Source organism: Rhinopithecus bieti, unplaced genomic scaffold (genome assembly GCF_001698545.2).
Source record: "Rhinopithecus bieti isolate Rb0 unplaced genomic scaffold, ASM169854v2 scaffold_2888, whole genome shotgun sequence".
Taxonomy (NCBI): Eukaryota; Metazoa; Chordata; class Mammalia; order Primates; family Cercopithecidae; genus Rhinopithecus; species Rhinopithecus bieti.
The window spans coordinates 673,016-685,542 of record NW_016804209.1 but is presented as its reverse complement, the minus strand read 5'-3'; the positions used below and the strand labels follow the sequence as shown (position 1 = coordinate 685,542).

The window sequence follows — 12,527 nt, the reverse complement described above, 5'->3', positions numbered from 1 at the left end:
TAATTTTGTATCCTGAGACTTTGCTGAAGTTGCTTATCAGCTTAAGGAGATTTTGGGCTGAGACGATGGGGTTTTCTAAATATACAATCATGTCATCTGCAAACAGGGACAATTTGACTTCTTCTTTTCCTAACTGGATACCCTTGATTTCTTTCTCTTGCCTGATTGCCCTAGCCAGAACTTCCAAGACTATGTTGAATAGGAGTGGTGAGAGAGGGCATCCCTGTCTTGTGCCAGTTTTCAAAGGGAATTTTTCCAGTCAAACATACTTTTAAAGGCACCAAATGCAGCTGTACAACTGAAGTATATCGACTCACTTTCCACTCTAAAGCCTGCCCTCAGATGCAGCTTGTCACTTGCCACTCACTGACAGGGTTTTCATATGAGTGTGCAAGCAATTGATTTATTATTGCCTCTGTGCCGTCACACCTCTCTGCTAATGTTAATCTTTATTTGCAGCCACTCCCCAGCTCTAGCATCACGGCTGCAGCCCCACCTCAGATCATCAGACATTAGACTCTCCTAAGGAGAATGCAACCTACATCCCTCACATGTGTAACTGACAATACGATTTGCATTCCTATGAGAAGCTAATGCTGCCACTGCCATTCATCTGACAGGAGGCAGCACTCAGGCAGTAATGTGAGTGATAGGGGGCGGCTGTAAATACAGCTGAAGCTTTGTTCGCTCGCCTGCCATGGACCACTAATGGTCCATGGTCTGTGGGCTGGGGACCTTTGCTTTAAGAAACTAGCCTGGTAGTACAGTGGTTGAGGTGAGCCTTTTTCATCTATTACAAAGAGAAAATCAAATGGAGAGCAACAGTAGTAGTATACATACTTTAATTCAAGGAAAATGAGTAAGTGCTAGCAAAATACAACCTGTGGTATGAAAGTGAACAAGACATCATCTATAGCTTTATTTTTTCTCTGAGCATGAAGCTTTGCCGTGGATTTCAAAGATATTTTTCCACCAGAGTTACAAACATAGGTGAGAAACACATAGTGAAAGACTATTGCCCTAAAATTGCATTAACTTTAAGGCTTAGTGTCACGAGTAAAATAGTATTTTCCTCAAAGCTTTTATTCATTCCTACTTATATCTCCATAAGATAGGGATTTCTGGTCTAAAGAACTGGTAAGAAAGGAAGACAATAGGTATACTGAGATACTAAGAAGAGAATTTTTTGTTGTTGTTGTGGTTGTTTTTGTTTTTTTAAGTTTAAATAAGAATAAAGAGACAGTTTAGTCTCATGTGAAATTATTTACTTGGCTTGTGAAGATAAGTCTCTCAAGTTTTCTTAACATAATTTGTCTAAATTTCAGGAGGCTGTTTGTTTATGGTAGTTGGTGATTCTATACATTGTCCCAGAGTTTTATTATCATCAAACAATCCTTTTACATTTTTCAGCATCTAGTGAAGCAAACTGGAAAGACTAGGAGTTTTCTAACTTAAAAAATTGCAGGTTTAAACTTTAGCTGTGGTTATTGTGTTTCAGAATTCCAATTTCCTTTCCAATAAAGTGAGAATAACACCAATCTGGCGAATGTGTCCTGAAGTCTAAGTTAACTAGCATATGGAAAGCACCCACTACAAAATCTGACTCATAATGTTGTGTTGCGCAGTACTGAAGGAGATCACGCCTAGCAGCAATACAAACTGTATAATCACACATTTATTTGCTATTATCTTTGGAAGAGTCAGATCACTGTTACATTGTATATTGACATCAGTGATATTCCAAGGATAATTCAAAGTAGATATCCCACTAATACGACTTAGATTTTGCTTGTTTGTTTGTTTTATAGACAGAGTCTTACTCTGTCACCTAGGCTGGAGTACAACGGTACAATCACAGCTTAATGCAGCCTCAAACTCCTGCACACTCACGTGATCCTCCCACCTTCGCCTCCAGAGTTTCTCGGGACCACAGGCGTGCACCACATACCTGGCTAATTTTTTTTAAATCTTAATTTCTTATCGAGACAGTGCCTTGCTATGTGGCTCAGGCTCATTTAAAACTCCTAGCCTCAAGCAGTCCTCCTGCCTCAGCCTCCCAAAGTACTGGAATGACAGGTGCGAGCCACTGCACCCGGTTTGACTTAGCTCTTGTTTCCACTCCCTGCCTAGAGTTCAGTACCAAACAACTAAAGAATAATTATGTAAATTTTAAAATAATAAAGCAAAATGAGCTGAGAGAAAAAAATAGAACCAACATTATTTGTTCTGAAGAAAATGATTTGAAAAGTAAGTTTTACGATCTACTTCACTGGACATTGTATTTCAAGAGACAGGCTTACATTAACTGATTGGGGATTTGACATGGCTAACGAGGTTTTTATGGAAAGCTGTTTAAAACATTCCTCATATTTTCACTCCTCCACCTTAAATTTACAGTTTCACTGTAAGAGAAAAAGAAAAAAGCAATTTTGAATGCAGAGCAGAGACAAGAAAAGAAACTTAGAAAAATGAGTGGATGAGTAAAGAAGTGAAAGAGAAACATGCATTAATGTTTTAATTATCATTCTCTCAGGAAAGTGAGAAGAATCAGGTTCATATCATATTGTACATAATTACCAAATTGAAACGAAAAGGAAAACAAGTTTTATTTTATTTATTTTTTTTTTTGAGATGGAGTTTCACTCTTTTTTGCCCAGGCCAGAGTGCAATGGCGCAATCTCTGCTCACCGCAACCTCTGCCTCCCAGGTTCAAGCTATTCTCCTACCTCAGCCTCCCGAGGAGCTGGGATTACAGGCATGCTCCACCACACCCAGCTAATTTTTTGTGTATTTAGTAGAGACGGGGTTTCTCCATGGTGGTCAGGCTGGTCTCGAACTCCTGACCTTAAGAAATCTGCCCACTTCGGCCTCCCAGAGTGCTGGGATTACAGGCATGAGCCACCGTGCCCAGCCAGGAAACAACTTAAATGAATCCTCTTTAAATAATCCCTCATTGCAGAAAGAATATAATTTTTGGACAGTCTCCACATATTTTTTTTCTAGTTTTAAATAGCAAACCTGGCTTAGCAGATAGAATTCTTGTTAGTTTTAAGAACAATTAGTTTTGCAGTTGCCAGTAAAATGACTTACAGTAATAAAGTTTCAAGCATGCTCCTTTAAATAGGTTCTTTCATTTGGATGCACCTTTTTTCTGACTAGCCAAAACAAGTTTAATTAAATAAGCATTGAGGGGCATCTACTGTTCATCAATGCACAGGGCAGCGAAAGGAGAGTGAGTACTTTTGGCCCTGTATCCAGGCTTTCCAAGCTCTTGTGCCTGTGGGCTCCCTGCAGCAAACTTGGATGAGCTTTATCAGACAACAGTGGTACCTCCAAGAATTTGCTCCAGGTATATCTGAGCCTGTGTGGATGCTGGTGAAGGAAGTAAGATCTGGAGTAACTATTGCATCTTCTGAGTTTAGAGTGCTGAAATTCCAAACCTGAAAACAGAAACAAAAGTAACATCTAAACATAAATGCCATTTAGAAGTTATTCTTAGCTAACTTTTCTTTGCTTTTTTATTACCACTTTCATATACCATAATCAATTTTCTATGTGAAATTTTCAAAAAAAAAAAAACAAAAAACCATAAGCGTAAACAGAAGGCAATCAAAAAATGCAACTCTATACCTCTGAACTATCCTTTAATGAGTGGGAGTAAAACTAATCTCAAAGATAAATAAATATATCAAAGGGTCAGAAGTCAAATTTTTACATGCTGTTCTTTGCACGTTGAATGTTTTAAAATGTAAATGTTTGAATGTCAAATATTATGGAAAGTAATGTAGGGCCGGTCCATAGAACTGGGTAATCATAGAAAATAGCTTTTATTTCCATAGAGAAAATAAGTAGGGCTAGCAGAGGTCACCAAACTTGTACACATGTACGTAGTCATTATGTTGGTTGTGGGTGCATGGGGGTGGCAAGAAGGGTCAAGATTCATGCCTTAACCTGGCTCTCATACCATGCTTTCTCTGCCAGATGGAACATCCTTCCAAGTCCTTTATACTTTAGAACTTCATTTCTAAAGAGCTTGCTTCTTCAGAATCTTAGAATCATGAAATATTAAAGGTAGACAAAGTCTTAAAGCTATGTTACCCTTGCCCCTTTATTCTGCATATCATAAAATGGAGGAAAAATAAGCGGTTTCTCTATAAGCACAAAACTAGAATCCAAACTATATGCACTATTTACCCATCTTCTCTACTTTGATTCCCACAGTGTTTTCTACTTTAATTCACAATGTTTTTCTCAAAGCAGATGCTGTTCACAAAACACTTCCCAACTAGGCTTAAAAGTGATAGAAATTTATGTCACTCAGCCATGACTAGATATAATGAAAATACACATTCAGACACTTTTAACTATTAATGATATTTGCTCCCCTATTTATCTATTCAGCAGCTGATCTCAAATCTCATCATTTTATAATATATCTGGGTGATGTATGAAACTGATTATCTTTTATTTTTCATAGAAATGCTGGTAAGATTAAAGATACCCAAATACCCCAAAGAAATATCAGTATCTTTCATTTTTTAGAAAGAGGTTAAGAGGAGGCCAGGCGCAGTGGCTCACCCCTGTAATCCCAGCACGTTGGGAGGCTGAGGTGGGTGGATCACAATGTCAAGAGATCAAGACCATCCTGGCCAACATGGTGAAACCCCATCTCTACTAAAAATACAAGAATTAGCTGGGCATGGTGGTGCACACCTGTAATCCCAGCTACTCAGGAGGCTGAGGCAGGAGAATCATTTGAACCCAGGAGGCGGAGGTTGCAGTGAGTCAAGATCATGCCATTGCTGTACAGCCTGAGTGACAGAGGGAGGCTCTGTCTCAAAAAAAAAAAAAAAAAAAAAAAAAAAAAAAAAAAAAAAAAGAGAGAGAGAGAGAGGGAGAGAGATCTTTTACGTATATATAAAATCAATATCATATATCATATATATATATAAAATCAATATCAATCCCTACAACCCTCAAATTATAAAGGAAATCAATAGATGTATATATGGCTAGGTATACAGGTAGAAAGATGAGAGAGAGAGAAAGAGAGGAAGAAGATTAGAGACTAAAAACATATCTAAGAAACACACATACTTTTTGTACAGCTTTCCACTGACTAGAAATAATAGTTCAGAGGCACAAAGAAAATAATAACAATGGCAGCCCCAACAACGAAAATCCTTGAGTAACAGTTATTATCTGAAGAAATAAAAACAAATTTGTTTTTTATCTCATTGGTTTACACAAGGATAAAATTTTATGAATTTTATACTATCTCTGCATTAATTTTTTAATGCAGAAAACAATTTGGAATGAGATGGAAAATATGTATTAAATAAATTTTTCCCCTGGGCTCAATAGTCTTGGATATATTAATGTAAAAATAAAACAACAAATCTTTGGAAATTACTTCTATAATTCTCTCTAGACATCTGTGTAACCAATAAATATCACTATGCTTTAAGTATCATGATATTCTGTTGCCTGGATCTATTCTTTGTAATTTTGAGAAAGTCATACACCCTTTCTGAATCTCAGTTTATGTATCTATGAAATTTATGAAATGGAGATAATTACCATTATTTAACAAGGTTATTATAAAAAGTAAATTTAGAAATGTATGTGAAAAGACCTACCATATTACCTTATACACAAGCGCTTAAAAAAATTTCACTCTGTTTGAAACTTTTCCACATAGCAAAAGACAGAGATACCAAATTCCACAATACATTTGTCACATCCATGTGTCCTCAGAGGAAAAATAACCGGAATAAGAATGAGAGGCTCTAGATACGGTATTTGCTCTGGCATGAGTACATATGTGATCTCAGTTGCTTCATCTATGTAGAAGATAAGCCCTCCCAGGAAGTCAGTCCACAAGAGTGTGGAGTTTGGTCTTGTTCACTCATGTAGGCACTCAAAGCAGATTTGCTAAATAAGTAAGTCTAACAATGAAGGAGGTTGCAGTAAGTCATTGATTAAAGGCAGTGGCTCAGGGTAGACACGGGGTTGGAATGCGATGTGACTTTGAGCACACACAGTTCCTTATCCTCGCTGATGTTCAGTTTCCTAAACAGTAAAATGACACAATAATGGCATTCAGTTTTTGAAATTTATTTGAGGATTCCATGGAATAATACATCAAATGTGTGTTTCCTGTCACATAAAATTCTTAAAAGAGTGGACTTAAATTTTCATTATTATGAGCACAACCTTGGTATTCTAACATTCATGAATTCCCTTACCGTAGTTTCTAAAAACATGTGCTTACATGTCAGCACATTAATCAACTAAATAATGTCTTTCCTTTGCTGTTCATGTTGGGATGACCTTGCTGGTGTTGTAGACATTTGGAGAATTCCCACTCTCAATTTCCTTTTCCTGGATTGTACAAATTCTGCACTGCTGAAATCTAAATTCACTGACTAGACCTACAAAATATAATGCAAAAGCATCACAGTAGCCCAGGTTCAGAATTCATGGAGCCATTCTCACACTCTCCAAATTATGACAGAGCCATGGCTTTCACCAAAAGTTTAATTTGTGTTTGTTTATACAATTTATAAATGACAATAAGTATAATAGATACAATTTACAAATGTCTCAGTACTTTGGCTTCCTCCTGTATTAACATGGGAATAGTCTTACTATTTGCGCAATTGTTTGTATTTGTATGTATTTTAAGTAGCCGTTTGAGGCTTTCAAAAGTTTTATAGACTTTATATACTTAAAAGGAAACACAGATATACAAACACATATACATATACAAACATGCTCACACATACAATCACAAACACAAAAGGGAACATGTCATGCCTAGTAAGATTAATTTGGGAACTAAAAAGTATCCCTGGCAAGGTTTCTGATTTTGAGATCATATTCCTTTACTCTTTTCCTTCTTCTGCCTTAAAATTTCAAGTCAAAAAGGTTCAATACTGTTATAAACACCTCACAAAATACTTGGGCTCTCCAACTTACTATTACCACTCTCATAATTGATCAGCTCATGAAAACCTTTGCTCTATTATTTTCTTGCTGTTTCTTTGTGCTTGCAATTAGTAACATTCTTAATCCATGGTTTCCTTACAGGATGGTTTGTAGGCCCTTGGCTGCTTAGATTAGTTCTACTTTAATTAAAAATAGATAACGTATTTGATAAACTAGGCAGACATAAATTGAAACACATGGGAAGATAAGAAAAGGAGGAAAATGCTGTGATTAAGTTTTCCTTTTTCCAGTTTATCTTACATGCAAATATACCCCCAAGACCCTTTGACATACATATACACTTGGATCATCAGGTTATTACATACACCCATGATTATTAAGGCTGAAACTTTCTTCTTTATTTTTAGATTAATAATAAAACTAATTTGTCAAATCCGTTAAAAAATTCTTAATCTCTACTTTCATAGAACTGTGTAGGTACCTTTGTTATAGCTCTTGTTACTTTGCATTTTAGTAGTTTACATGTTAACAGTATAAAGTGTTCTGAAGCAGGAGATTCATGTTTGATTCCTACTAGAGAGCACAGAACTTGCATATAGAAAATAATAAACACTTTTTTTGTTTAATTAGTGAAGGAATTAATGGCTTTGCCCCACACGAACAGAAACACTGAACTCTAAATTTACTAATGCAGTTGCACCTCATTATTGCAGGTACTGGTCCAATATGGCTGAATGAAGTGTATTGTTTTGGGAGAGAATCATCTATTGAAGAATGTAAAATTCGACAATGGGGGACAAGAGCCTGTTCACATTCTGAAGATGCTGGAGTCACTTGCACTTTATAATACATCATATTTTCATTCAGAACTATGAAATCGCTGCTCAAAAATGATTACCTTCTTCCTGTAAAATCCATTTAATGAATATTTAAGAGATTAAGAATATTGTCCAAATAATATTTTAAATTACAGGATTAACATATTGAAAACCTTCATACTTACCATTTATATCTATATTTAAACCATTTTAACTTCAATAGGTTTTTAAATGGAATTTTCTAATATAATGACTTATATGTTGAATTGAACATATTGAAGTTTATAGCTTTCAGATTACAAAGGCCAAGTGTAATAGAAATGCATAACAATAATTGACTCCAATTCATAATACGTTCATCAGGAGATTACAATTTTTTGTTCTTCTTGTCTTTGTAATCTATGTAGTTGATTTTAATAACTTTCTGAATAATAGAAGGATTCAGAAGATATCTTTTGTGCCTAGACTGCAAAATCTCCAATCCACACATATTATTTTAAAAGAAGGATGTTATCCAACTATTAAGATATCTCAGTGTGCAATAACTTGTGTATTAGATATCAATGTTAATGATATTTCTTGGCCACGATGGACTAGGGAGCTTATTTTTCTTGTCATGTATTGACAACCGTTTAATTGAATCATGAAATAAATTGAAAGCAGAACATATGAGAAAACTGACCATCATAATATTTGTCCAGATAATTGGTGGATCAAAAATGTCACTTGTTAACAGGAAGCTTAGTTTGTTATGTGTTTTAAATTGAATAATTAGCTTGTTACAATTCTAGGACATGGTGTTTAAAATGTAAAGCTCATTACTCCATTTTAACAAACAGAATGCAAACATCTTGAGTGCAGAAGAAAGAGAAATTTCAGTTTTTTGGAGTCTTTTATGAAGTCAGTCAACATTTACAACCGGGGCTGGAGAGGGCCTCTTTAGTCCTAAAGGGACAATAACTCGGAGCATGCCCCAAAAAGTAGCTTAGCAACTTTTTGTTGGTAGTCAACCCATCCCCAGGGCCACAGTGTAGAGTGTGAAAAGCTACCCTGAAAACAGTAATTCTACTCTGAAAGTGACTGTCTGCAGAAAGACCAATAGTTGATATTAAAGCCCAAATGAATTCAACCTCAGCCCTGAAAATAACAGAATTCTTCAAGTTTCCTATGACCAATTCACAAAAAAATGTAATTGTAAACTAGTATTATTATGGAATTACTCTACTGTTCTTTCTTTAATAGTGGCAAATGAAAGCATAAGCTTAAACACTCTTTCATATTCTGAAGTCTCAGCACACATAGTAACCACGTGGTAGATTCACAACCCTCCAACTTAAAAAGGCAAAAACCTTACCGTGGAACTGGAATTATTGTAAACAGCCTACTGAAAATGCACCTTTATCATGTAACATTCTTCTACTTGTTTAACATTGCTGATTTTCTCTGGCAGCATAATTTTGTGGTTAAGAGAATGAATTCTGAATGCACACTTTCTGTCTCAAACCCTGGCTGTACTTTCAGCTAGTTATTAATTCTTTGTGTTCAATTCCACTATCTAGGTATTTTCTTCAAAAGGTAAATACAATAGTTTTCGAAAGAATGATTTGCATTATTAGTCTGCTTGGGATGTCTGAGATCAGTGCCTACGGGTTAATACTTTATTGCTGTCTGGTATATGTGTACTGATTTACCACTTATGCATAGTTGTATCTTTAATAAGTAATCTAAAAATCCCTTTTGTATTTGAGAGAATCTACGAAGTTCAGTCCAGTCTAGAAAAGAACCTAATAGCACCAATACAAATTGAGGACTTAATTTACTTTGGAATGTTGAATTGCATTCACTCCATTAAAAAAACAGAAATTTGCAATTTGGTTTTTTTGAAAAAATAGCTCAGCTGACCAGAATGAATGTATTCTACTTGTTGAGCCATCTAGCGTCACATTAAATGCAAAATGTGGCCAGGCGCGGTGGCTCAAGCCTGTAATCCCAGCACTTTGGGAGGCCGAGGCGGGCGGATCGTGAACTCAGGAGATCAAGACCATCCTGGCTAACCTGGTGAAACCCCGTCTCTACTAAAAAACACAAAAAACTATCACCTCGCCCAGCTACTTGGGAGGCTGAGGCAGGAGAATGGTGTAAACCCGGGAGGCGGAGCTTGCAGTGAGCTGAGATCCGGCCACTGCACTCCAGCCTGGGCGACAGAGCGAGACTCCGTCTCAAAAAACAAACAAACAAAAAAAATACAAAAATACAAAAAACTAGCCGGGTGCGGTGGTGGGCGCCTGTAGTGCCAGCTACTCGGGAGGCTGAGGCAGGAGAATGGTATAAACCCGGGAGGCGGAGCTTGCAGTGAGCTGAGATCCGGCCACTGCACTCCAACCTGGGTGACAGAGCGAGACTCTGTCTCAAAAATAAAATAAAATAAAATAAAATAAAATAAAATAAAATAAATGCAAAATGTATATTTAAATAGAAGAAGAAGAAAAAAGAAAGAGCAAAGGGATGTAGAAAATGAAGAATAACCATTGATATCTAAGGGCTAAACATATTCCACCTAAATTATCTAAATAGCTTCGAATCAAAACTTTCCATTTTTTCAAAGTGTATAGACTATCGTAGTTTGTACTCAAGTAACGTATTACATTAAAGCATGTGCCTATTACAAATCATATACAGTTGACCCTTGAACCACGCAGAGGTTGGAAGCACTGACCCCCTGCACAGTGAAAAATCCACATATAACTTTTGACTCCCCAAAAGTTAGCCACTAAGAGCCCACTGGTGACCAGAATCCTTACCAATAACATAAATAGTCAACACATTTTGTATTACTAATAATGTAGTCAATGCATTTTATATGCATGATGTACTGTGTTATTACAATAAAATAGAGAAAAGAAAATATTAAGAAAATCATGAGGAAGAGAAATGTATTTACTATTAATCAAGTGGAAGTGAACCATCATAAATGTCTTCATCTTTTATTGTTGTTTTCATATTGAATAGGCCGAGAAGGAGAAAGACAGGATTTGGATTTGCTTTCTCAGGGGTCGTAGAGGTGGAGGACCCATATATAAGTGGAACAGTGCACAGTTCAAACTCAAATTGTTTAAGGGTCAACTGTAATAATATTTGCTATTAAGGGTAAAATGAAATATTTCCACCCTCAGTAATTTGTTTGATCAGGATGCCCAAAGCAATCACAGTCAAGACATATAAATTTACCATCCTTGGGTTACAGTGATAAGCATTATTTACTCTCCAGAGTTGGAGAGGCTCAAGGCTGGTGAAGTTCAAGATCCCATGTTAACTAAATAAAAACAAATTCTGGCAGAGAGGAGGAAAAAGTCAATGTTTATCAGGTAGACAATTAATAATGTTCCCTCAGAAAAGCAAAATTAGGAGACAATTATGTTGAGTTTTTTTAATTCTTTGAGATGGTATACAGGAATTTTAGGAACATCTGTTTGGCACTAGGTGTGGCTTTGGCTTTCAATCACACATCTGACAATAATATAGTCTGATTTTTTTTCAACTATGCATTTTCTTTGCACTTTTTCTTTTTTCTTTTTTTTTTTTTTTTTGAGACGGAGTCACGCTCTGTTGCCCAGGCTGGAGTGCAGTGGCCGGATCTCAGCTCACTGCAAGCTCCGCCTCCCAGGTTTACGCCATTCTCCTGCCTCAGCCTCCCGAGTAGCTGGCACTACAGGCGCCCGCCACCTCTCCCGGCTAGTTTTTTGTATTTTTTAGTAGAGACGGGGTTTCACCGTGTTAGCCAGGAGGGTCTCGATCTCCTGACCTCGTGATCCGCCCGTCTCGGCCTCCCAAAGTGCTGGGATTATAGGCTTGAGCCACCGCGCCCAGCTGCACTTTTTCTTTATTGAATGTTAGGTAATAGATTTTTAAATGTTTTTTTCTTTAACCACACCAATCTTCTGGTCACATAGCATAGTGAAATATGTGTTCCTTTCTGATATTTATCAGCTATTTTCCTTTGCAGAATAATTTATATTTAAAACTCTTAGAATTTATATTTTTAAAATGTCAATATCTTAACAAGAACTTATTTTATGTAGATGTTATTATTGAGTACATTTATTTAAACAAACAGAAACAAAGAGCAATATTAACAAAATGGTGACGTTGGCAGGTTCATGAACTCATTGCTTTAGAGAAATATCAAAAAAATAAATAGAAATTATTAGAATCAACTTTGTCAGGACTCTGAAAAAAGTCGAAATTTTACAGCAACTAAGCAAATGTTGAGTCAAGAAAAAGGCAACTTTGAAACAACAATGAAGTTTGTGATGGTTTTACCTGCCTTCCACCTACCTCCTCCTGGATGCAGCAATGTTTTTTTGTCTTGAGGCAGTGGTAGGCAGTCTACATTCGTAGCTTGGGCCCTTGGTCCCTAGTTCCACAGGAAGCAGAGACGACCTTCTTCACAAATGGTTATGTTTGTCTGTTTTAATCTGTCTAAGATATTCCTTGAAGGACTGATGCAAAGCATTCATCTCTGTTTCACTTAATTTTGAATTCAGGTTGGTAAAGCAGTGACTGTTGTTCAAAAATACTGTAAGCTGAAGTCACAACCCTCAAATGCGTGGGTCACAACATTATAGTTGAAACATGAAATAGAGAGCATAAGGCCTGGTAGCAAAAACTGAAGAGAGTTCCTTTGGGAAATTAGGGTGTTTAAAAAAAAATGAATGCAGGAAAATTTAGAAAGCCCCCTGCATGCCCAGGGCAAAACAA

General features: G+C 36.5%; 1 protein-coding gene across 1 annotated transcript in view; it reads left to right on the top strand.

Annotated features, from left to right (window-relative positions):
- Positions 1-9,369, top strand: part of MSR1 (macrophage scavenger receptor 1) — a 113,650-nt gene extending 104,281 nt beyond the window's left edge. The window contains exon 10 of the mRNA XM_017867200.1: positions 7,665-9,369. Coding sequence (XP_017722689.1) covers positions 7,665-7,798 — 134 coding nt within the window. The 3' untranslated portion in view covers positions 7,799-9,369. The remainder of the gene's footprint in view (positions 1-7,664) is intronic.
- The last annotated feature ends 3,158 nt before the right edge of the window (positions 9,370-12,527 follow it).